Source organism: Chiloscyllium punctatum, chromosome 3 (assembly GCF_047496795.1).
Source record: "Chiloscyllium punctatum isolate Juve2018m chromosome 3, sChiPun1.3, whole genome shotgun sequence".
Classification (NCBI taxonomy): Eukaryota; Metazoa; Chordata; class Chondrichthyes; order Orectolobiformes; family Hemiscylliidae; genus Chiloscyllium; species Chiloscyllium punctatum.
This window is the reverse complement of record NC_092741.1, coordinates 52,385,284-52,411,999: the sequence shown is the minus strand read 5'-3', so window position 1 is coordinate 52,411,999 and position 26,716 is coordinate 52,385,284. Positions and strand designations below refer to the sequence as shown.

At 40.0% G+C, this 26,716-nt stretch overlaps 1 protein-coding gene across 1 annotated transcript in view; it reads left to right on the top strand.

Moving 5' to 3' along the window:
- The window catches only part of LOC140454622 (hormonally up-regulated neu tumor-associated kinase), a 39,057-nt gene extending 27,175 nt beyond the window's left edge, over positions 1 to 11,882 (top strand). The window contains exons 6-9 of the mRNA XM_072549520.1: positions 2,169 to 2,304; positions 3,559 to 3,736; positions 9,746 to 9,980; positions 10,917 to 11,882. Coding sequence (XP_072405621.1) covers positions 2,169 to 2,304; positions 3,559 to 3,736; positions 9,746 to 9,980; positions 10,917 to 11,665 — 1,298 coding nt within the window. The 3' untranslated portion in view covers positions 11,666 to 11,882. The remainder of the gene's footprint in view (positions 1 to 2,168; positions 2,305 to 3,558; positions 3,737 to 9,745; positions 9,981 to 10,916) is intronic.
- Positions 11,883 to 26,716: the final 14,834 nt, after the last annotated feature.

Here is a 26,716-nt window from a genome sequence, read left to right as displayed (position 1 = left end):
ACTTCCTGTTCACTCTCTAAACTCTTTAATTTGAAAAAGAAAATTTAACATTTTATTTGAAAGACAATGCATTCATAGAGTCAAAGAGTCATAGAAATGTACAGAATGGAAACAGACCCTTCGCTCCAACCTGTCCATGCCGACCTGATATCCCAACCCAATCTAGTCCCGCCTGCCAGCACCCGGCCCATATCCTCCAAAACCTTCCTTTTCATATACCCATCTAATTGCCTTTTAAATGTTGCAATTGTACCAGCCTCCACCACTTCCTCTGGCAGCTCATTCCAAACACATACCACCCTCTGTGTGAAAAAGTTGCCCTGTAGGTCTCTTTTATATCTTTCCTCTCTCACCTAAACCTTTGCCCTCTAGTTCTGGACTTCCCTACCCCAGGGAAGAGGCTTTGTCTATTTATCCTATCCATGACCCTCATGATTTTATAAACCTCTATAAGGTCACCCCCCAATCTCCGACACTTCATGGAATGCAGCTCCAGCCTGTTCAGCCTCTCCCAATAGCTCAAATCCTCCAGCCCTGGCAACATCCTTGTAAATCTTTTCTGAACCCTTTCATGTTTCACAACATCTTTCCGATAGGAAGGAGACCAGAATTGCATTCAGCAAGAGCACTGCAGTGTTCGCTAAGATATTGATCTCAATTTAGAATGAAGTTTGAGTCAGGAGCCAGGGTGCTATTTAAACAATGGAGTTGAGATGTTATGTGGCTTGGGGTGGAACTTGGAGGTGGCATTCCCATCTACTGTCCTTGTCCTTCTAGATGGGAGAGATTGTGGGTTTGCAAGATTCAGTTGAAGGAGCCTTCATGACTTGTTGCAGTGCATCTTATAGCCATTAGCTGCCACTATATGTTGGTGGTGAAGGGATTGAACATTAAAGATGGTGGATGGAGTTCCAGTCAAGTGAGCTACTTTTTCCTGGCTGGTATCGAGCTTCTTGAGTGTGGTTGGAGTTGCTCTCATTCAGGCAAGTGAGGATTATTCCAGCACACTCTTGACTTGTGCTTCGTAGTTGGTAGACAGACTTTGGGCAGTCAGGGGATTCATAAGTTCATAAGATATAGGAGCAGAATTAGGCCATTCAGCCCATCGATCTGCTTTGCCATTTGATCATGGCTGATATGCTCCTCACCCCCATTTTCCTTCTCTCCATATCCCTTCAACCCATTACCAATTAAAAATCTGTCAAACTCCTACTTCAATGTACTCACTGTCCCAGCATCCACCACACATTGGGGAAGTGGATTCTAGATTTGCAACCCTTTCGGAGAAGTAGATTCTCCTCAACTCTGGTTTAGATTTGTTACCCTTTATTCTAAGACTATGACCTGTCATCCTGGAATGCTCTATAAAAGGAAGCATCTGCACCATGTCTATTTTATCCACACCCTTTATCATCTTGAATACCTCAATTTGATCTCCCCTCATTCTTCTAAATTCTGGAGAATGTAGGTCTAAACTGATCAATCTCTCTTCATACAACAAACCCCTTATCTCTGGGATCAATCTAGTGAACCTCCTATGAACTGCCTTCAATGTCATTACATCTTTCTTCAAATAAGGGGACCAAACTGTGCACAATACTCCAGGTATGGTCTCACCAATACATTGTATAGCTGCAACAACACATCCTGACCCTTATACTCTATTTCTTTAATTATAAGAGCCAACATTCCATTCACTCCCTTCAGGATTCCTAGCCTCTGACTTGTGCTTGTTGCCATAGCATTTGTATTGCTAGTTCAGCTCAGTTTCCAGTCAATGGTAATGTGCAGCTGATGAATTTAGTACACATTTACCCATAATTTTAAATATTTTTGGAGAGGGGTAAGTGTAAATTGTTTTCTGTCATGCTCGAAGGAAGATTAGGTATGATATATGTCTCAGGCCTTCTTATTAAGCGAAAGCAGGATGATTTTATCTACAAAACTATAAGCAAACAGGTCTTCTTTCCACCATGGTCTTGGAGTATAAATGAAGGCAGATACAAACAGGTGGAATTCTAATCATTATTTGTTGAAGACTTAGTGTTTTGGCTGAGACCTAGTGGAAGCCCTCAAGTTTTACCATAAACATGATGCATAGCCTCCATCTATTTGTCATATCAGTCACCCCGGGAATGTAGCTCATACCTCTGTGCTTTTCTCAACAGGGGCTGTACACTTTATGCTTTCCTTGCTTGAGCCTGACCCAACCAAACGACCCACAGTCAGAGAAGCAATGGAAGAAAAGTGGTTAAATGAAGGCTTCATTCGAAGACCACTCCAATCGGTTGTTTACAAAAACAGGTACTTACGAAAAGTGAACTGTGGAACCTCTGAAACTTTGTAAAATAAATGTGTTACAAATAAGATTATGAAAAAAAACAGTCATGTTGCTTCAGGAAGGATTTTGTTCTCAAATCCAATCTGTTCATACGCTAAGCATCAAAGACGCATGTGGGATGTATTGAGGCGTCGAAAAATATTTCAGCAAACAAACTCTTCCCAACTTCTTCAAAGTTAAAAATCACACAATACAAGGTTATAGTCCAACAGGGTTATTTGGAAATACAAGCTTTCGGAGCACTGCTGCTTTGTCAGGTAGCCGGTGGGGTAGGAGCATCGGACAAAATTTATAGCAAAAGATCAGTGTCATACAACTGATCAAACCTAGATTGTATTTCTTCATTGTACTCTACTACTTCCAAATAACCTTTTGGACGGTTGTGTGATTTTTAACTTTGTCCACCCCAATCCAACACTGGCACCTCACAACTTCTTCAAGCTTTTCCATACTAAGTAAGTTCTAAGTATCATTTCATTTTATGACAGATTTTCTATTGAAGATATGCAACATAGTTAAATGTATCGCATTTAACTTACACCACTGGATGTTTCTAGAGCTGCATGTGAGGGGAGATGGAGGCACTGGGATAAAAGGGGAAAATGTTTGACTTTCATCCACAATTAGTGAGGAGGGGCAGCATATGTTGAAGCTGATGATGTTAAACATCCACTATCTTGAGGTGGATTCCTTATTTCCATAGAAAAGTGTATTGGTTGCTATACTCCCATTCCCTCCATGAAAGTCCACTTACATTCTTTACTTCATTTTTAAAGGGAAGATGCTTTTGGTGCTAAGGTCCAGTCTACAAAGATTAACTTTTTTAAAAAACAAGGAAATTTTAATGGAGCCCTTCAAGAGTACTTTAAACCCCTCAGTGTCCAGAAAATTGACTCCAATAATTTTGCACTAAAGACATTGTTCTTTAATTACTGAACTTATGTTGAACCTACATAACATCTCTTACAAGTATCTAATTGTGGTAATTTATTTTTCTTCAGAATCATATTATCACTTACTTTATTTCAAATAATAAGAGCAGTAACTTACTGATAGAAAAATAGGACAAAATTGTTTCAAAGTTAGGAAAGAACTACCAGCATTTGATTTTATTTAACCTACAGAAATTCAAGTATGTTTGGTATAATGCAGGAAAATCAAGATTTACTGACATCCTGGCAATAACCTCATTGTGTGATAATGTCTTTATTTTCTAGACTGCGTTCAGATGAATTGAACTCAATGGTTTTAAACTTTATGGCTGAGAAAACAGGCTTTGGGCTTAAAGAGATTACTAACACATTGATCAATAACAGGCCGTCCCCCAACATGGCAACTTATTATTTGTTACTGAAAAAACTGGCTCGATACCAAAAAGGAATAAAAAACAAAAAGGTACAAAATGTCACTTACTTTTTTATTTTGCAGCTCTTTCTAGAATGTTAGATTAATCCTCTTTATTGAAAAATAGTGTCTGTTTCTTCTAATCTGTTTGTGATTTATTATCCACAATTTTTGTTCTTTTCTTCACTGCATAGAAAATTGTGTCAAGAGTATGGAATTTATCAACTAAAACTGTATGCATTGATCAGGCAGAAAACATTTCCCCCAGCAAAAGGCCAACTCAGCAGGAAAATTGATATTCCTTATCTCCTAGAAACATAGAAACATAGGAGAAATAGGCCACTTGACCTATTGACCCAGCTCCACCGTTCAAGATGATCAAGGCTCATGCGCTACCTCAATGTCATATCCTGCTCTCTTCCAAATATCTTTTAACGCCTTTAGCTTCTAAAATTCTATTTCTTCCTTAAGTATATTCAGCAACGTACCACCATAGTGGAGGTGGAGGTGTCCACAGGTTCGCCATCTTCTAAGTGAAGAAATTTCTCCTTTATTTCTCCTTTACTATGGTGCCCTATCGCCTGACTTGAGACCATAGCCCATTGTTCTGGAAGCCCTAGCCAGGAGAAACAACATTCCTGCATCCTGCCTACCTCTTAGTTTTAGAAGGTCTTTACTGCTTATTTGAGGTAGAGACACGCCAGGTCTGGGAATGAATACTACTATACTATAGCCAACAGGTGTCGGTACCAAACAGATATAGCCTGCTTGGGCCTTCACAATGTAGGTGTGTGAGAGAATGGTTCCTCTTATATGAGAGTATAGAGTAGGGGTCACCCAGTTAAAGCAAAGATGAGGCAAATGTTTTCTCAAGGAGGGTCATGAGTTTTTGGAACTCTCTTCCCAATAAGTTGGTGGAAGCAGACTTTGAATACTTTTCAGTGGAGGTGGAATATTCTTGGCAAAGTTATCAGGAGTGGGCAGGAATGCAGATTTAAACTTAAAGTCAGACCAGTCGTGATCTTTATTAAACCGAGGAGCAGACTCAAGGAGTTGAATGGCCTACTCCTGTTTCTGTTTGTAACAGGCCTACCCTGTTCCCATATGTAACTCTGAATATTTTGAGAGATTAACACTGTGAACTAGAGGTAAGTCCCGTGGTACATTATTGCCAGGACCTCCTTTACCCTACACTAGCCACTCAGGCTGTGTGTCAGAGAGTGACAGAAAGCTGCATGATTCAGAGACTGCCTGTCAAAACTTGATAGTGGGCAGGACGGGTTACTGGAATTGTCCCATGAAGTGTGACTTGTGGTGTTGGCATCAACATTTGAGGTGTTTAATGAAGAACTGTGATGTTCTGTGAAGAAAAGACCGTTTTGGTCTGCCTCCAATTGTCTTTCACTGTGAAGAGGCTAGGCTTGTGGACACAGGAAACAGATGTTTCTGTGGGACATGAGAAGACTATAGAAAGAATAAATAGTTTTGGAATGTGTTTTGGCTCTTCTCAATCATACAACTGAATTAAAATTGCCACATCTTAATATCATCATTGGGACCCAAAATGCCAATGTAAAATTCTAGTGGTCCAGATTTAGGCAGGTGCCTGTTCCCACTGCTTGACTGAGCAGATTAAAGTCAAGAAAAGTCCACTCCACGATGGGTATGTAGCCTTTGTAATTTTAATTGCCTCCTGCCTAGCAGCATCTGGTGGACAGTGAGGATTACAGCTGTGCTCATAAGGAAACAACTCTGAAGCTTCCTTAAAATTAACACATGTATATCATCACCATGATACAGCACTGAGCTTCAAATTCCCCAGACAGGTCTCACTGTGTTCTTATGGAAAAACCAGCTAACTTATTTTGCATTGTGGGTGATCCTGTGCTGTGGGTGAGTGCCTACTGAGAACCAGGGTTACAACGCTTGAACGCATTCCATTTTGGATCCTTTACAGTCATAACCTGATACAGGATCCTCTGATGAGATCAGTGATATGTCATCTGCTGTGCAATTTGGCACTTGGGCAATTGTTGACTCATTTGTGCTATGATATCTCCAGCTAAACCTGAGTAAATGTCAAAAGGGTAAATGAAGATCTCTAAATAATAGAATAATGATAACTATAAACCTGAATGTATTCATGTCCTTTCAGTTTCTTCCCTGAAACTCCTTAGACTAAAGCTTTAGCTGATTTAGCTGGTATATTTTTTCTGAGCCTTCCACAAAAGTTTAAAAAGATGAGTAGCAGACTCATTCATAGTACCTCTCCCTATATCTCCCCATTTCCAAAGTGCAACTTCAATATACATGAAAACAAGTTGTTAGTGAGATTAAATTAGCAGAGGTAGATGATAGTTCTGTTAAGTGTGCTAAAACAAACTAAGCTGATATGTAAAATGTTGACAATCATTAAGATTTAGTTAATGAACATTCTAGAGACATCTATCAATTGATAGACATCAGGTTAATTCGGTCCTCATATTTAAATTAAGTCACAAGCAGAATTATGCAACTTGAGACCCACCATTTAAAGTAATAGAATTAGTAGTTTTGTAGTAAATTTGAGAATTACCTGTACAACAATGAAGGTAACAACAGTCAGCATGGATTCAGAATGATAAGACCCTCTCTGAGCAATCTTAACCCAGTTATTCTGTGAAAGCTTTCGAATCTGGAGTATCTAAACCATAAAACAGTCTTGCTAAAGTTCCACAGGAAAGGCTTTTACTCTAAGCTGCAGAATTCAGGATAAATTTAACAAACGAATGAGAAAATGGCTGAAAGGAGTTCCGACAGAAGGAGTAATGTATTGAGTGGCCCAGTTAGATGTCAGTATTGGGACAATGAATGCTTCCAATTATGTGAAATTCAGAGACTCAGTGCAAAGTGGTCAAATGTGCAGGTGATCCCAAACTAGATGCAGTGATGAAATTGCAGGCAGAACAAAAAAAAAGACTTGAGTCAGGTGAAGTGGACAGAACAATGGCAGATACAAATGGGTAAAGAAAGCTAAACTTGCTTAACAAAAATACAGGACCCATATTCTACCTTAATAAAATGCCAAATTAGGCCCGAGGGGCTGAATGGTGTATTTCAGTTATAGACTCATAGAGAGATGTACAGCACGGAAGCAGACCCTCAGGTCCAACTCGTCCATGCTGACCAGATATCCTAACCTAATCTAGTCCCATTTGCCAGGACCTAGCCCATATCCCTATAAACCCTTTCTATTCATATACCCAACTATATGCCTTTTAAATGCTATAATTATACCAGGCTCCACCACTTCCTTTGGCAATTCATTCTATACACGCACCATCCTCTGCGTGGAAAAATTGCCCCTTACATCCCTTTTATATCTTTCTCCTCTCACCTTGAACCTATGCCCTCTAGTTCTGGACTCCCCCACCCCAGGGAAAAGTCCTTGTCTGTTTATCCTATCCATGCCCCTCATAAGCCTCTATAAGGTTACCCCTCAGTCTCCAATGCTCTACTGAAAATAGCCCCAGCCTATTCAGCCTCTCCCTATAGCTGAAATCCTCCAACCTTAGCAACATTCTTATGAATTTTTTCTGAATCTTTTCAAGTTTCACAACATCCTTCTGATAGGAAGGAGACCAGAACTGCATGCAATATTCCAAAAGTGGCCTAACCAATGTCTTGTACAGCTGCAACATGACCTCCTAACTCCTATACTCAATGCTCTGACCAATAAAGGAAAGTATACCAAAAGCCTTCTTCACTATCCTATCTAACTGCATCTCTACTTCCAAGGAACTATGAACCTGCATTCCAAGGTCTCTTTGTTCCCCAACACTCCACAGGATGTTACTATTAACTGTATAAATCCTGTCCTGATTTGCTTGTCCAAAATGGAGCACCTCACATTTATCTGAACTTCATCTGCCACTCCTCAGCCCTTTGGCCCATCTGATCAAGATCTCATTGTAATGTGAGGTAACCTTCTTTGCTGTACACTACACCTTCAATTTTGGTGTCATCTGCAAACTTACTAATTATACCTAGTATGTTAACATCCAAATCATTTATATAAATGACAAAACGTAGTGAATCCAGCACTGATCTTTGTGGCACACCATTGGCCACAGGCTTCCAATCTGAAAAGCAGCCCTCCACCATTACCCTCTGTCTTCCACCTTTGAGCCCATTCTGTATCCAATTGCTGTGTTTCGCTGAATGGTTATTATAATTAAGGATGAAGCAGAAAAAAAACTGAGGAAGATTATTGACTAAACACTCATTAAATCAAACTGAAAAAAATCCTCAAAGCTGCAGGATGTTAAACAATTTCTATACAGCATTAGAACATGTCAGATGCCAACAGAGGTAATCATTAAACTTCATTCATAGATTCCCTACTGTGTGAAAACAGGCACTTCAGCCCAACAAGTTCACACTGACCCTAAAAGAGTAACCCACTCAGATCCATTCCTCTACCCTACATTTACCCCCTGACTAATGCACCTAACCTACACATCACTGAACTATGGGCAACTTAGCATGGCCAATTCACCTAACCTGCACAACTTTGGATTGTGGGAGGAAAATGAGAGCACCCAGAGGAAATCTGCGCAGACATGAGGAGAACGTGCAAACTCCACACAAACAGTCACCCAAGGCTGGAATCAAACTCAGGTTCCTGGCGCTGTGAGGTAGCAGTGTTAACCACTGAGTCACCATGCCACTCCCTATTTAAAGGCAAGCAACACAACATTCAAACAGCTGTGACAGTGCAGCAAAAATAAGTCTGGTCCCAGTTAACGAGAATCAGTGCTATATGGGAAGGCTTAGAAATTTTGGACACTATTTTTACTATTCCTGTGGTGGTAAGAGAGGTGACAAGTGAGGAAAGAGTTCATTGAGAACTGGAACAAAACTCAGCCCCACTCTCCACTTCCTGAATTAATTAACCATGAGCAATCTTCTCAATCCTGCAGCAATTGGCTTTGGAAGAAGGCTCATGGGACTTGAATTGTTAACTCTGTTTCTTTCTCCACAGATGCTACTGGACTTGCTGAGTTTCTCCAGCCATTTCTGTTCCTCTGTATTTTAGATCTCCAGCATCCTCAGTTCTTTGCTCCTTTAAGAAAGGTGACGAATTTTCCGACTGGGAAACCATGTTGACCTGCTTATATGGGGATAATTGGAGGCAGGGATGGAAAGCAAGGACATGGCATCTGTCCTTGACTCTGCTGCCACACACCCCCGTCCCCTGACTTTCTCTCTTCCTATGAACCACATCCTGTGACAAGAAGATATAAAAGATTCACCTTCTTATTGCTGGATCCCCCAAGGAGTAGGTTTGAAGTGGTAGACTTTAGGACCTAGAAGTTGTCATTCTCTGATTGGACAGTAATGTATGGTGATCTAGACCATGACTTGTGATTCACTGATAAACTCACCCAGACTCAGCTCTTAATGAGCTGAATGGCAGGTGAGTGGGCAGGTATTCTTAGTGACGGGGTAGCAATGTTAGTTAGAACACACTCGCTCCAACACTTTGCCAAACAAAATGGGAAAACTATACCCTTTGACTTTTTATTCTGGGAAGGAGATGGCTAAGGTATGCCCAGAAGAAAATAAACAGTAAAACTAGTGAATAAGATGTATTGGCACAATTCATCTTGTGTATTTCAAAGTAGAGCTGCGGTACAGCTTGTACCTTTAAAAACAAGTAGTGTTTGTTTTAAACTAGTTTTCCCCTCTGAGACAGGGTCAATTTTCAAAAGGGCAGACTGGGTCACCTCCCCAGTGCTCTGAGATATGGGTCTAATTTTGATGATTGGGTCTCATTTATAGACTGTCTATATGGTCCCAATGGAGAGTGAATAGGATTTCTCATGAGTCTCTCTCTCTGCCTATTAGGGAAAAAAATAATAATTTTTAAGGCAAGGAGCTGAATACCCTAGAGCACCATGGTCTCCTCCCCACCTTGGATAAATTATCTGGGAGGCGCTTAACCCCTCTTGCAGCAATCTAATACTAGAAGCAAGGCAAAGCAAGTTGTTTTGTACACAATTTTTTTTCCATTCGTAGAGAGAAAATGCAATGATGAAGCAAAGCAAACAGTCAGCTGTGAGAAGTCCAGATCAAAATCTTCCATCAGCGTCACATGGCAATAAGCACACTGCTGAGCAGGCACATGAGGAGAATGATCGAGAATCTGAGACAAAGGAGCAGCAGAACACACATATCCCTGCTATGGAAGAGGTTATTAAAGAAGAGGAGATTGCAATTTCTCTTGAAAAACAGGACCACTGCTTCCCAGAAGGTATAACTGGAACCTTATGATGAGCATATTTTTGTTGTGAACGAAAATGGAATTTTTAATGACACTTGAATTTGAGGTGTTTGTGCCACTTCATTAAATTGAATTGGTTGAATATTGCAGAAGTGTAATCTGACTTGATTATTTATGAATTATCCTCGTGCCAACTTATGCCAACCCATGTGTCTCACCCATCTTATTTTGTCAATCCCTGTAGTACTCACCATGGGCAAACCTCAGGATCTGTGCTGCCATAAATAATGTGGATGTCAGTATTTAAAACAATTGCATTTGAAAAAAGGAAGATAATACATAGAATTTTGTTCAACCAATCTCTTATAGAAACATTTGTGTTCTGAATTGTTTGATAGCTTTGACAGTTCTGCGATAGTATTAGTAGCTTTGACAATTTTGACAATCATTTGCACACTTTTACAGTTCCTTGTCAACTTTGACAGTTCCAATGGTTTTATGCACTTTTGGGCATATATTAGATTACTATCTGTAATCCGCATGAATACCTGGCCCCCTCTAAAAGTCACTCAACCCTCCCCTCCACCACCACCACTCCCACTACCACCAATGATATCTGATGCAAAAACTTGATTTAAATGGGGACATGCAGCCATTGGAATGACTATTTGTCTCCAGGAAAAACACAACGCCTGGGATGACCACAAACATAACCCTGCATATATTGGTAATGATGTATGCAAAAACATGACTTCCGGTGCTCAGAATTCTTCCACATTCTTGTTGAGATAGTTTGGCTATCCATCTAGATCTAAGTCTCAGTCACATTGGAGTACCTTTCTCAATGAAATGAGCTTTAGTTCACTTTCTGAGGTCTTGACAGAAGAGTTATCAAGATGAAAATTAATTTCCATTAAGATCTACTTAACAACTCAAAAAGTGTAAAACATTTTCTATCACTTGCAGTTTCTAATTTTGCCAGTCGGGAAATGGTGTACCTTGGGCCTCCCAAGTCTTCATCTAGAGGGCTATCTGACCAAGCAAGTTCTGAGTTTCAAGGCAAATCAGAAGAAACCTGTGGAGCAGTTAAAAAACAAGACTTCCAAAAACAAAAGCAGGGTGGTTATTTGCAACCAATAAATCAACAGGAGTTTGAATGGAATCTCAAACAAACAATGGACAGTCCTGGCAAAAAAACACCCAGATCTTTGCTAGAGAGCAAAAGACACAACAGAAGCCCTGCAGCCCATCATGAAACCAGATTTAAAGATCTTCTCCAAGCAACAGAAGACCAATCTACAACAGCAAATTGGAGGCATCAGGAGAAAGATGGACGCAATTTTGCAATAATTGACCCACCCCAGCTATCCCCATTGCCAAAACTCAAGCAAGGTATTTTCAAAGATAAACTCAGTCAAAAAATCAATTGGTTTGGAACACCATATCATGGGACAAATGTGTCATCACCCTTTTTGGTCAATAGTGGGAGACATGCTTTTTTACCACCTTCTCGTCAACAGACGTTGATATTCAAAAGTCTGGGTCAGTCCAAGGAGAGGACACAAGCTTCTCTCACCAGCAACATATTCAAAAGAGACTGCATTCAGCTCAGGGCACCGCAGAAACAAACAGATTTAAATCTACCAGTGTTAACACCAGCATTACAGTCAAAGTCAGACAAGAAAGGTGAAATATTAAGACTAGACTTTGTTTAAGCAATATGACAAAATAAGGATAAATGGGCAAGAAAATTCTGATTGTTGACTATTTGTAGTGAGATTTTAAATGTGTTCTCTTTCAAAGTTTAATATTCCCAAAATAAGGCAAACCTTCCTGTGTTTCTTCGAGCAGATCGACAAAAGATTATAAAAGTGATGAGATGACCTGTGTAATGAACGGACACAGTTTTTGATCTACTGAGAAATACAGAGAAGTTACACAAACAAATCAGCCAGTTCTATTGGTATCTTTCATTGCATTTGAGCAGATTATCCAAATTGCCCTTGCTTCTGTATCCCTTTGTAGTCTTTTCCTTCATACATCTATCCAATATATTTTGGATGCTTTTCTTACATTTCTTTGGATGTCAACACTGTTGATAAGGCTGGAATTTATTGGTCATGCTCTTTGCTCTTGACAGCGTATTGTTGGGACTTCTTCAGCTATAATTTATGTGGTTAGTTGTTAGGGAGGGACTTCCAAAATGTTATCCAGTAACAATGTAGGAATAGTGATATATGTCCATACTAGGATAGCGCATTAGGGAACTTGGAAGTGATGGTATTCCCATGAAACTCCTACCTGGATCAACATAGTTTGCATTTTCTTCTGCTACAAACCCCAACACTGGAAGTGAATTTCACAATCTCCAAGTTAGCTATGTAAAGAATTTTCCCATGCTTACTGCTGAAAATCTCTAACATTTAATTTTGCATTCTTTATTCCAGACTGCCCAACTACTGTAGCACACTCTGCTGCTATCCTTTCTGTTCCAATCTTTCATGATTCTGAATACTTCTACCGTGTTGCCACTTTATATATGTCCTCATAAAGAAAATAAATTGTTTCACATTATCTTCATACTTATATTTCTTCATAACCAGCAGCATCCTGTTGTATCCTCCATAAAATAACTTCCCTATTGGGCAGAGATCCTCTTAATATTTTCAGTATAATATCATTACCACTTGGATTTTTGTATCTCTTGAAAAAAAAGTAGAGTTCTATTTGACTTTTTTAAAGTAGACTTGATGTGTTGCCTTTAATGTTATTTCAACCCTGCTTGATCAAATCCTCCACTATTCAAAAACACCAAGTCTACTTGCATTTCAAGTAGATAGTAGCCACTATTACAATCTTTTTATTAAACTATATCATTTTATATTCACTGACATCAAATTCAGTCTGTTACTGTGATATTTCAGCCTAGATCCCCTCTTGTCAATGCCCATTTGCAGCTTCATTTGGTCTTGTAAAGAAATGATTATATCTCTTGTTTGGATAACAGTTACAATTTTCAACACTGTGTCTTGTTCGACTAATACCAAAATCATTAACATATGAGTTAGGCAGACTTTCCCAAAGTTACTGAGCAAGTGTAAAACATTCCCTTTACTGAATGTTGATAAAACTCATTGAGGAGTTGATGTGGCAGTCCTCCACTGCTTTAATTATGACACTTATTAATTAGTTTTAAGTACGCAACTAAGGACTGTTAACCAAATATGTTAGATGTCTGTTCACTATTCTCACCAGCAGTAACTTCCAGCCTTGACTGCCCTTGAGTTGCTTCACATAGGGTTCAGTCAGTTTCCTGTAGAAACCTTAATCAGTACTTAGCATGCTGAAGAAAAATGTTTTGAAGTATTTGTTAAAAAGACCAAGGCAGTGCAAACTTTAGTCTACTGTATACAGAATAATGCACAGTAAAGAACACCTTTTATCTCATCTTCCCCAGTCATGTTCAAAACATTCATTAGTGACAGTCTTGCAGGCACCAGTATCTCACCTAAATGTGCAGTTCTGTACGCACAGACCCCAAACCAGAGTTATATGCTCATAAAGGCTACCTCAGCTAAGCACAAGGCAGAGCCCAGGGGCATTCTGGGACTATGTGACTTTCACCCATGTAATGATCCATGGTTATAATATTGAATATACCGATAGTTTATAAAACATTGTTCACAAATGTCAGTGGTTCCATTATTAGAAAAGGAGTTTACATTAGGTGACTGAAGTTAGCAAAGGTTACAAAATTATAGTATATGAAAGGCTCACAGTAACCACACAAAGTGAAACACAATGATCGCAGTGTCATTCTGTTAATTCTTACCATTCCAATGTGATCGTTAAAATGCTTAAGCACTTTTTATCTCCAGAAATATTTATTGTAGTCTACGTTTATTTAATCACTCAACAAGAGTGCCAAAGCAATTTGTGGCTATTGTAGACTTTGTACGTGTATAATCAATATAATTTTTTAATAGGTCAAATTGTATACATTTTATCTGAAATAACAATTTATAATCTATAAAGCATGTTGAAGTACGCCACACCTGTGAGTGGAATGTTTCAATAAAGTTCCTTTCCTGTTTGCTCAGGATTCCATGTTTGGTACAATATTTTATTTAACTGAATAAACAAGCAGAACAATTGAATATTTGGCATAAATTTATGCATTTCCTGTGCCTGTGAGATGATTCAGATTTTTGTAATTTAAAATTGCTGATTATTCACAAGTAAAAGCTATTCATACTGACTGTAGTATGTATTTGCTGCTATTCTACTATTTACATGTCTTGACTGTATATCTTTATTAATTTTATAATAGATAGAGAAAGAAAATTACTGAGCCCTAATATTCCTTTTCTGATCCTGTCAGTAATTTTTAAGCTTTTTTTTTGTAGTTCAGGAACCATGTTCTCAATTTGAATTCTGATGGTATTCCTTGTTCTGATTCATAAATTGAAAGAACAATTAAGGTGGGTCGATACAATTTAGGACTTTTCAGTCATCTTTGTTTCACATGTCAATCACAGCACTCAAAACCAATGAGTAACAGTTACTATGGAAATAATCAATAAGGACAGGGAATATTAATGAATACGCCAAAGCCTATCTTGATCTAAAGCTAAAACAGAAGTTGCTGGAAAAACTCAATACTGGGGAAAAGAAAGCAGAGTTAATATTTTGGGGCCAGTCACCCTTCCTCAGAACTGACAGTTACTCGGAAATGTTGTTATATATGCTGAAGACAGGGAGGATTGGATTGTGTAAAGGAGAAATGACAGATGAAACCAAAGCCCAGAGGGAGAGAAAGACATTCAGGCAGACAATGGATTGGATAATGGTCAGCCAGGGAAGGAGAAAAGTTGATAATGGGGACCACATTTAGCTGTACTGAAAGCTGTCCATGTCAGGACAGGGCCTGGGATTGGGGTGGTGGTGAGTAACCAAAATGGAAGAAGGTCTTCACATCCTAAAATTAATGAACTCAATATTGAGTCCTGAAGGCTGCATGGTCTCCAGGTGAAATATGTGATGCTGTTCTTCCAGCTTCCACTGGAGCACTGCAGTGAACCTTCAATAGAAACATTGGCCAGGGAAGACAGTGGTGCGCTGAAATGGTAGACATCTGGAAGCAAATAGAACTTGTCTAGATCTACTTGGCTTTATTTCCGCCAGCATCAGAATAGAGACCTATCATTCAAATCTAAATAATCAGGACAGTAACATAGTTATATATAGTTAACAGCCTTTGTCATATCATAGACAATGCATACATTATTGAAAAAAGTACATATAAACCACTTTTACATGTGGAAGATGTGTTTAGGGCAATGAGGAGAGAGGAGCTAAAAAAGGCAGGTCTTGCATGTCCTATTTTCTTTGTGGAAAGGGGATGGGCTGCTGGGGGTGTTCATTGATGAGGGACCATGTTTTGAAGGACAGATCCTCCGAGAATACTGGAAAGGATGGAAGAAGAAGTTGTTTTTGGTGGTGACATCATGCTTGGGATAGCAGAAACCAAAAAAGATGATCCATTAAATACAGACCCTGGTGGGGCTGAAGATGAGGACAAGATTAATATGATTTTGAGAAAGAAAGGAAGAATGTGAGCAGCTGACTACCTTGTCAACCAAGGTTAATGATGCTGGGTTGACAGCGGGAATTATTAATTGAAGAAGATGGAAGTTATGTTAAAATCACTGCTGTGGAAGTTTGCATTGTCACTAGAGATGTGAGGGAGACAAGAAAAATGATTTGAAACCTCAGAGTTTAAGGAATTGTAGTCAAGGTAGCACTGAGAGTCAGTGGGCTAGTACAAAGGTGTTTTACACTGTGGGGGAATCAACTGCAGATTGGGTGATCACTTTATGGAACACCTTGCATTTAGACTGCAGGCATGACTGCAAGCTTTTGGTTGGGTATCATTCTAACTCTCCACCTTGCTGTTGTGCTGACTTCAGCCTTCAGCCTACCACAATGTTTCAGTAAGCTCACCTCAAGGTTGAAGAACAGCATCTGATCTTGCAATGAGGCATTTTACAGACTGAACGTTAAGTTCCACTGTTGCAAATGTAAATTCTATTTTTTATTTGTCTGTTTTTGCTTCCTATCATTGAGCAGATTTGGTTTCGACTTTATTCCCTTGTTTTTGTTTTCAAATTCATTTTCATTCACGCTTCTTTTAAACTCATTGGCCTAAATCTCACTAGAAATCAACTAAGTGCTATTTACATCAAGCTTCATGGAATGTTTGTCTCCATGAGGTCCAGCATGTTTTCTGACATGATTGCTGTATACATGCCTTACTAACTGGGCACCACATTCCTATGGCACCCGCTAATCTGATGCTAGCCCTATTCACCCACTAGCCGTACGTGGAAGTGCTCAGCATTTTCAGGATAAGAGTCAAGATTAGAGTTGTGCTGGAAAAGCACAGCAGGTCAGGCAGGATCCAAGGAGCAGGAAAACCGATGTTTTGGGCAAAAGCCCTTCATCAGGTTTCGGGCAAAAGCCCTTTACCCAGCATGTGAATGTATTCTTAACATGCCGCAACTTTGTGATGCACTTGCTGTTTTCCCTGCTGCAGGTACAATGACATTAGCATGGTCTTCACAGCCAAGAGGATAGTGACACTAGATATTGGCTCTTTCACTTCTGAGGAAGCACCATTAATGCTGCCTCTTGCACCTTCCAGAACTCAGATACTGACACCTCGGTGGGTGTTTTAGCGACATTAGAGTTGGAAGGTCCTGCTGATGGGTTCACCACTCCCATGACTCTGCAGATAGCCAAAGACGAGGAGATCAGGCACTTGCTCGAGCCCAGGCAGGAGATGATACCGTGATGTCCACAATCCGTGACCTAGCTGGCACGCGTAAGCAGATACAGGAGCAGCTGGCAGCTTTGTCAAGGGCACAGGGTATACTAGCACAAAAGTTGCAGGACCACAGAAATGCAGTTGGGACCCTGCTGCCTCAGACATGTGAGTATATATCTCTCTCCATGGACAGGTTAGCGGCTGTCATAGCCAGGTTCAGTGGTCTCAGAGTCTGCTGGGTATACACACAGACCTGCACTCCATCATTCTAGCCATTGGTGTCCATCACCAACAGCAAGGCAACAGGCATATGATTGATCTTGACCTCAGGCCCGGTGCCCCTTCCTCACAAGGAGACCGGACAGTGCCAGTGGACACCCAAGGAGAGGATGAACTACATACAGGCTCTCGAGGTGTCCTCCCAGGACACTCCAGCTATGGCCAGGCCTTCAGTCCGCCCAACCTGCCACCATCTGCCCTGGGTGAGTTCAAGTCAAGGAGAGAGGCCAAACCTTCTATGCCTGGACCTTCTAATCACAAACATCCCCAGAGTGGCCCAGCCAAACTTCAAGGCCAACCACAATCACTCTACCTCAGCTGAGGAACATAGGGTTGCACCGAGACATAGTGGGAGGGAAAGAAAGTAGATTGTCTGAGGGCAGATGGTTGGCATGAGTGACCCATCATTGTAAACACATTATCACATTTACAAATATATGTTCAATACTCATCATCAGTTATGAGCAAATGCCTGCTTAACCACAGTTACACTGAAGGTACACAGCCGAGCCATCCATAATGCTACACAATGTTTCATAGTCCGAGATGTGAAGTTGTGGCTGTGTAACATTGTTAGCCTTTAAATGACCAAACATCACTTAAAATTGAAGTTCCCCCCTCCACAGAAAAAAACACTTGCTTTTCTCACTCAAGGTTTGGTAGCTCCATTCTGTCATCTACAGCACAATGGGGGAAAAGAAAATAGTGGTTGCTCTTTGGACTGTGAACCTCAGGCTCCATCTCTTACAGTTGGTAACCCCCAAATGTAATTATTTCCCTTCTTGATAGCTCCCCCTGACAATCCCATTAGCTTTAAACTTTCTCATGTTCCCACCCAACCCATCTGTCTAAATGTTTATCTCCCCATTTTAACCCCAACCCCAGACATATGAAGTCGATGTGATAGGTGCTTGCTGGACATCTCACATGATTTTCCTAACTTACATGCCATTGTTCAGAAATTGGGATGATTGCATCTAACACTTTATTTTATTCAACCTACTATCTTCCATCACTAACCGTAGCCTCAAAACATATAATATCTCATGTCTTTAACCCTAACATGGATTTTTTTTTTGTTCTTTTTCTATGCTCCCTAATTTCACTTGCTTAAAATTTATGATGTTTCCAACTTTTCAGCATTCTGATGAAACATCATTGTCCTGAAACATAGATCTCCATAGATTCTGCCTGAGCTGCTGAGTATTCCCTGCAATTTCTGTTTTTATGTCTAATTTCCAGCATCTGTCGTATCTTAATCTTGCAAAGTTTTAAGTTTTGATCTTTTGGATGTTCATTTAGCAGCAAGTATTTGTCTAACTATTTTGGACAACTTTGAAATAAAGGCAGAAGATTCTGGTACTGACAAGAAAACGTGAATGGACAATGACAGTTCCACATTTCACTCAAAATAAAAAGAAAATGAGAAAGCATTTTTAAAAATATTGTGTGAACGCAGTGTCCTGATGTTGGAATGGTGAAGTCTCTAAGGCAGATATTCATATTAAATGTGGACATGAGAACTTATAATGGGAAAAATACTGCACAAATGTGTGGTGGATATTCTTCAATGGAATGTCAAGTGTCACGAAAAGCTAATATGTTACATGTTAAAGTATAAGCAATTTAATGTGCTGTGGATCAAAATGGTAATCAGTTATAAAAATATACACTTATTCATCACAGAATTACACAGTAAAGGATAGGCCGTTCTGCCCATCGTGTCTGAACTGCCCCAAAATACACTGTTTTCTATACTAGTCCCACTTTCCTGCAAGCCACTCATAGCCACAGCAAAAAGTAAATTAGTTCTCAAATATGCTCAAAAAGGTGTAATTCACAGACACACTGTGGAAACAAATACACAGCAACATATCTAACATGGATGTCAGTGCATTGATGTCCTTGATTTGTAACAGACATTGTTCTTATTACAGAAAAATGGCCATTAAAATTAATATTTTAACAGCAAACTAAGTCTTGATGAAGCTCTATGAAAGCTATGTAAATAATTAACAGGCAACTCTGATATTGGATAGCATTTCATCCACAGACACCTGAGCCTGCTAAATTGGTGAAAAGAGATTGAACTCAATGAATGCAGACTACAGAAGCTTCATGTTACTACTGTGAGCAAAGATATCAACAAACATCGAACAATGCCTGAAAATGAAGACCTAAATAGAACATCGATAGAATATCAATCAATGAGAAAGATGTGCTCAGGATTGTTCAAGATTTAAAATGAAGCCAAGGAATTGGGAATAAGGAACTGGAGGAACTGATCTTTTTTTGGTGTTGCTGTGGAGTCAGTTGGATTTTGTGTGCTATTTATCCAATGAGGTGATCCACTCTGTTTTAAGTACAATTAAGGATGGCTCTTTTCTTGAAATCAATGTTGACAAATGTAATATTAATATATCACTATTAATCAGCCAGATTTGTGAAATAAAACTAAACAATTTTTGAATTAGAGTATTCATATGGTAGAAAGAAAAGTGTTAAAAGTCAGCAAATCTCCTTTAGTTAACAAAAAATAAGTTGTTTATTGCAAAATAGCTGATTGTTCACCAAAGGATTAAAATGTGTACTGTGTCCAATTACTCTTCTTGAAAAATAATCTAAATCTCTGGAGAGTATTTTCTTATCAATACTTTTGTCAAGTAACTGTAAAATAGAAAAGAAAATCATTCACAAAGTGTCCAAATGTTAATATGCAACTGAAGTCCCTTCCATGCATACTTTTACAACTTGGTTTTCTTCCTGGATCATTTGGAGCTGATTTAATTTTCTTTTCTTTCTGAAGGCAGAGGTGTAGATTTAGACTTCTCCTTTAAGGCCACTCCCCTTGCATTCATAAGGTTTTCCAGTGGTTTCCAACACACACACCCTTGATGAGATGGGTTTCTAAGAGAGAGGCTGTTGGGCTGGGACAGGCTCTCTCTGAACCGTATGTGTTGAAAGCCAATGTACTTTACATCCGCAAATAGATCATGTGACCTCTCTCTGAAAGTAAAGACTCAAAGAACTGTGAATGCTACAAATCAGAAACAAAAACAAGTTGCTGGAAAATCTCAGCCAGTCTGGCAGCATCTGTAAAGAGAAATCAGAGGGTGGTGAATCTCAGTGGGCTATTGAGGCTGCTTAATTAATTATATTCAAGACTGAGATAGATTTTTAATCAGGAAGGGAATCTAAGGTTATGGAGAAAAGGAAGGAAAGTGGATTTGAGGATTATCAGAGCAGCCATGATCTCATTGAATGGCAGATCAGGCTTAATGGGCTGAATGGCCTACTCTTATGGTATTACGCAAGCTGCTTGACTGGACTTACTGATTGTACAACACTTTCAGAGAGAGAGAGAAACAAAAGTTGCTGGAAAAGCTCAGCAGGTCTGGCAGCATCTGTGAAGAGAATTCAGAAGAAGGGTCACCGGACCCGAAGCATTAACTCTGATTTCTCTTTATAGGAGAACGAAGAGTTGAAGGGCAATTGTATTAGTAAGAACATTGTATGGGAGAAACCAATAGGGCTGCAATTTGATAGGTCTCTGTAACTTGATATTCTACCTGCCTCCACCGGAGTTTGTTTAGAAAAATTAAAACACCTGGGATAGTAGGTAGTGTGCTGGCAAAGAATAAGGACTGGCTAATAGACAAAAATCCTGATATCACTTTAAGGGATTGTCCATCTGCACCTCAGTTGTGTATTGTCCCTTTAATTTTTGGACACAGCACGACAGGGTTCTAAATTTCCTGCTTATGGCTCTGCCACACAAGAGCATTAGCTCAACAAGTGCTTACAGAGAAAGCATCCACAAAACGCAATCCAGTGGCCTGTGATTAATGCTCCTGGAGATCCATAGGACTTTCAAGGTGAGTCAACGAAGGTATATATATGTTCTGAAAACAAGAAATACTGGAAATCACAGGAGGATGAAGAGTTATCTAGACTTGAAGTGTTAGCTCGCTGTCTCTCCATGGATGCTGCCTGATGCGCTGTGATTTCCAGCATATTTTTGTTTTCCATACAGATTCTATACAGTATCTGCAATAATTTACTCTAGCCATGTAAATGTGAAGCAGGTGACTGAAGGCATGAGGGACCTGTGTGAGGGACTTCTGTGAAGTTCACTAAATCAGGGAGACTGAAGCAAATTGCATCAAATTCTATTTAAATTATATGCAAGTGGGCAGTTAAATACATCAATGAGATTTCTGCTGCTAACAAGCAGGTTTTCCTGTTTTGTTAGCTTCCTGTCACAGACTTTAATTGTTTACGGTACTCTGCCATGGGGTAGTCTGATGCTCATCCTCCATGCATATGCACAGACCCACGCAGATTGCCCCCTCCAGTGAGCTGTATGAAATCCAGCCTAGGTTAACACTACACATCAGGGACATTGCACCAGAACTGGAAATGATGAATAAGTCACTTAAAAGCAAAGGCTGGGGGTGTGATCAAAAAGAGCCCATCAAGACTGTAAAGGGTATTACTGGAGTAGATTTTTCAATGGTCGGTGTGGAGATGGAGGGCAGACCACAAATACCTGGTGATGGCCAGTGTGCCAGCTACCTCACCATTGTTACTATGAAGGGCTCAGGGCTGGCACAGCATGCAACCTCAATGAGGTGGGCAGAAAATTATGTTTGTTAAGACCTTCCAGACCACCCCTATGTTCCCCAGCCTGACATGGGGCAATATAACTGCCCACAGGCAGGCACCTAGTGGCAGGCTACTAGGTCCAATAGTCCAAGCATTTCCAAGTGCCCACCCTGTCAAGGGAATCCTTCCCCTACTCCATTATTGCCACCCACTATACTGATGGCCTGACTGCAGTACTCATTTTTGTTTCTGTCAGCTTTTGTAAAGTTTGCTACTTCCATGTTGAAGCCTTTTTAGTTAGTGACACATTCAGTCTGCTGTTCTTCTCAAGCTCAAAGGCCTCCAGTTTCCCAATCCCACCCACCCTCATATTTAGACAGGAAACATGTCTCCGTGCTGATTAGGAGTTTCTGGTGACTCTTCAGAAATCCTAAATTTCCCCCAAGGCTGTAGCCAAGACATAGAAACTGTCCCAATCCTTGTTTTCTGCCCTGCAAGGAGATTCTAAACAGAAACATTTTCACTTTTGAAAAGACGCCAATCAATATAAAAAAGTTACCAAGCAATCAAAACTTTTTCACTTAAAAACTGATCAATGTTTGATTCCTGCTACTAGGGAAAGCAATTGACCTGAATAAAATAGATGTATTTGAGCGCAAAATACATAAGCATGCATAAACATATAAAAGAGAAGAGAGTAGCTAAAGTGATTGTTGGTTCCTTAGAGGATGAGATTGATTAGATTAGATTCCCTACTGTGTGGAAACAGGCCCTTCGGCCCAAGAAGTCCATACCAACCCACCAAAGAGCAACCCACCCAGATCGAACTTCCTCTGATTAATGCACCTAACACTATAGCCAATCCTTTGGATTGTGGGAGGAAACTGGAGCACCCGGAGAAAACCCACACTGACACAGGGAGAACGTGCAAACTCCACACAGACAGTCACCCGAGGCTGGAATCGAACCCGGATGCCTGGTGCTGTGAGGTTGCAGTGCTAACCACTGAGCCACCATGCCACCCATAATGAAAATTTTAATGGGAAACAGGGAAATGACATTGATTTTGAACAATGTATCTGTCTCAAAGATAGTAGATGCAAACAGCATCCCAAAAGTAGTACAAAATTAAGTGGCAAACCAAGCGAACAAATGTAAAATAATTGCTTTCATTAGAGAAAGAAAAGCTAAGAAAATTAATGTGACCGAAGACTGACAAGTCCCCTACATCTGATGACTTGCAAACATATGTCTTAAAAGAAATGGCTGCAAAGATTGTAATCATCCAGAATTCTAGAAATAGATGGTGAAACTGCAAACTTAACATCACTTTTCAAGAAAGGAAGGAGATAGAAAGCAGGAAACTACAGGCCAATTGTCTCATCATTGGGAAAATACTGCATTCTACTATTAAGCAAATAGCAGTGCATTCATAAAATAAATATAAAATTTAGCAGAATTAACATAATTTAAAGAAAGGGAAATCATATTTGCAAATGTATTAGAATTTTGTTGATATAGGAAGCAGGGCAATAGAGGGAAACCAGCAGATAAAGTATATTCAGATCTGCAAAAGATATTCAATATCATAAACAGTTACTGCGTAATTGCCTCATGGTGCAAAGGAACTCTGTGGGTTACTATATTAACATGGATAGAGAATTGACTAACTTAGAGGAAAAAGAAATTCAGGACTAACATTGCCAAAAGGTAGCTTGTGGATGGCTGTAGGGATCAGGGTTGGAGCCTAGTTATGGACAATTTTCATGCTTCAGTACATAATGAACTTTCAGTTCAGACATAATGTGGAATGATTGTGATGAGAAAGTCAGGCGAATATGGTGAGAGTGAAATATCAGATTCCTGACTGAGCAAAAGAAATGTATGATTTTCCCCTTGGGGTCTAGATAGAGTTCTGGAACATTCCAATGAGCTGTGACTACTTCATTTCCATGCATTTGCATTTCATTAACTGCTATTCTCCCATGATTCTACTCAGCACCCAATCTCCCCTCAGTCCCCAAGAAGCTAAGAGGCACCAAGTCTGGACATGGAAGCTACCTGGCAACAGGAGCTTGCCACTTGCTTCTCCAGATTTTTGTTTAACTTCACTGTCACCCCCATATCCCCCTGCATTCACCGTGGACACGGTCCTCTTCCATATAATAGGCATCTTCAAACCACCAACTTCACAACATCATTTTGACTGCTTTCAGACACACTCACACCTGCTTTAGCACTTCAGGACTTCACTTCAGAACTCATGGATGCTAATGATTTGTATGTTTCTGCCAGATCAAGTTAACCACGAGGAAATACTAATAGCTCACAAACCACAGAGGGATTTGGGAGGCTTCGGACAAGGACCAAAAAAAATCTGTCATCCACATTCAATAGGTGTTAGGAAAGGCAAAACGAGTAATGCCCTTTATTTCAAAGGGAATTGATTACTGAAGAAAAGTACAGTCTTGCTAAAATACACAGGTTACTTGTTAGACCACCAGCTAAAATGCTGTGAACAGTTTTGAGCCCATTGTCTCAAGGAAGATATGTCAGCGTTGGAGGCAGTCCAGAAAAGGTTCAATAAGTCAATCCCAGGTGTAGAATGATGTTCTTACAAGGACCATTTGGGAAACAAAGTTTTATTTTCAACACCTGGACTATAACATGCCCTTCCATGGATTGAAAATTGCTCAGGTTTCATAACAAGTGGGGTATTTGATTTAATTTATTACTTGTGTTAAAGACAAAAAGACTTTACCTTAATGTCCACTAGACAAAGCTGCAAAGAGCTGGCAGTGGAGGTAGGGCTGTTCACCCTCCACAAAGTAAAGCTACACTTTCCCCTCAAAACCCCCACTTACCAATAACTATTGCTTTCTCTTAGTGTGGCATCTGTTAGTTTTCATACAATTGAGCAGCTTGCTAGACCATCTCAGAGGACAGTTATCAACCACATTGGTCTGGGACTGGAGTCACATGAAACCAGCTTTCCTTCCTCAAAAGAATGAAAAATGACAACATTGCATTGCCATATTAACTGCCCAATGCAAAATACATACTGATAAAAAATCTTTCCTTCAAACAGGACATTTTCACAAGTTTTAAAATCTGCACTGAAATTCCAGAATCAAAACATGCATCATCCAAAATATAATTGACAAAGCAGCTCCAAGATGTACTGTATTCAATTCAGCTTGTTAATTCGTGAGCACATCTATGTTTGAAACTTCCTGTTCTTTTATGGTGACACACTGCTACACCAGCTAACCTGCTGCAAGTCTTGACATGATAGAGGTAAATGTGTGACATCCAGGTTAAATCCAGATTAGTCATTACTCCTTGAACCAAATTTTGGAAAGTCAACTGTCTTGGTTCATTGAGACGCCAATCATTATAATATTATGGACATTAGGTTAGATGTATTAACATTTCCTAATAACCACAATTGTATAAATTAAGGTTATCTGTCTATCTTCCTTATTAAATGTCATCACTGATATTAAAGCCACATTACCATCATAGTAGAGATATTATTTGCTGTGGTGAAAATGGGGAAAGATGTTGAAGTTCTAGATCCTGTGGCTGAATCTAGCATTTTTGATTTTTACGAAATAGGGTGTGTGCGTGTCTGTGTCTAGTGAGGGGAAGTGAGTGGGAGGTGTGTGGTGGTCATGGTGGTGTCAGAGAACAAAGCAATTGGAGATTACACAGTTTTCAAAGGCAGCGGCACAAGGGAGTAAATAGCTGCCTCCTCTCAAACTGAATGCTGAAGTCCCTACTGTCTAGAGTCCTGAATGTAGAGATTACATTGTGTTAGCGCAGATCTATTCTCAGTGGTTTTGATTTGGATAGGCAGGCTATTCCTTTGGAAAGCTGAGATTTCCCTGTGGATATGGTCCCAGGATAGCCTGCGAATGGTGGTCAAGGATCCACTGGAGGAGAGGAATCAGTTTTCCATCAGGGAGGTCAAAAATGCTTCAGAAAAAGAATTAAGGTGCCCTTTGTGATTATTAATTGTGAGGACAATTGTACCTACAAGGTGCAGAAACCTTTGGAAATTGTCCAAGAACTATCAAGAAATGCCAGAGCATGCTAGGCTATCAAGAATATATCAATGACCATCAAGAAGTGCCAAACTCTTAAGACCTGTTGAAAGATTCAGGAAGTGGTAGCAAACTCTTCAAAGAAGTGTTGAATAATCAAGAAATATCAATATATGAAGAACTTATGAAGACTGTCACAAACTGTCAAGGTCTGGCCAGAAGTGTCAAAAGCTGTCTGAGGAATGTCAAGACCTGGATGGAATTGTCAAAAACGTTCAAGACATGACTAGAAGTGTCAAGAAGCATCAAAAACTGCAAAGAGCTGTCAAAGAGATCACACTCTGTTGGAAATTGTCAAAACAGCTGTCAAGAAGTATCAAGATCTGTGAAAAAGTGTAAAGCCTTACCACAAACAGCCAAGAAGTGTCAAACTAGGTCAAGATGTTTTAAGGGGTGTCAAAACAGCCAAGACATGACAAATATATTCTTTTTAAGAATGGAGTTGCAAATGACACTGTAATTATCAGCAATTATTTTATCTGTTTAGTCCTGTGCAGGCTTTCAGAGTAGCGGGGTATGGATGTTAGGGCAGTTGTATGTTCCTCCTGCAGAATGTGGCAGATGAGAGATACAGCACATGTCTCTGCAGATCACATCTGCAGGAAGTGCACCCACCTCCAACTCCTCGGGAACTGGAGCTGGAGATGGATGAACTACAGATCATCTGGGAGGCTAAGGGAGAAATTCAGAGGATGTACAAGTAGGTGGTCACTCCTCAGACACAGGATAAGGACAGCTGGCTTACAGTCAGAAGGAGGAAAGGGAACCAACAGATAGGGCAGGGATCCCCTGAGGCCGTTCCCCTCAGCAATAAGTATACCGTTTTGGATACTGCTGGTGGAGATGGCCTAACAGGGGGAAGCCATAGCTGTCAGGTCTCTGGCACTGAGCGTGGCACTGTGGCTCAGAAGGGAAGGGGGGGAGAATACAAAAGTGCTAGTGATAGGGGA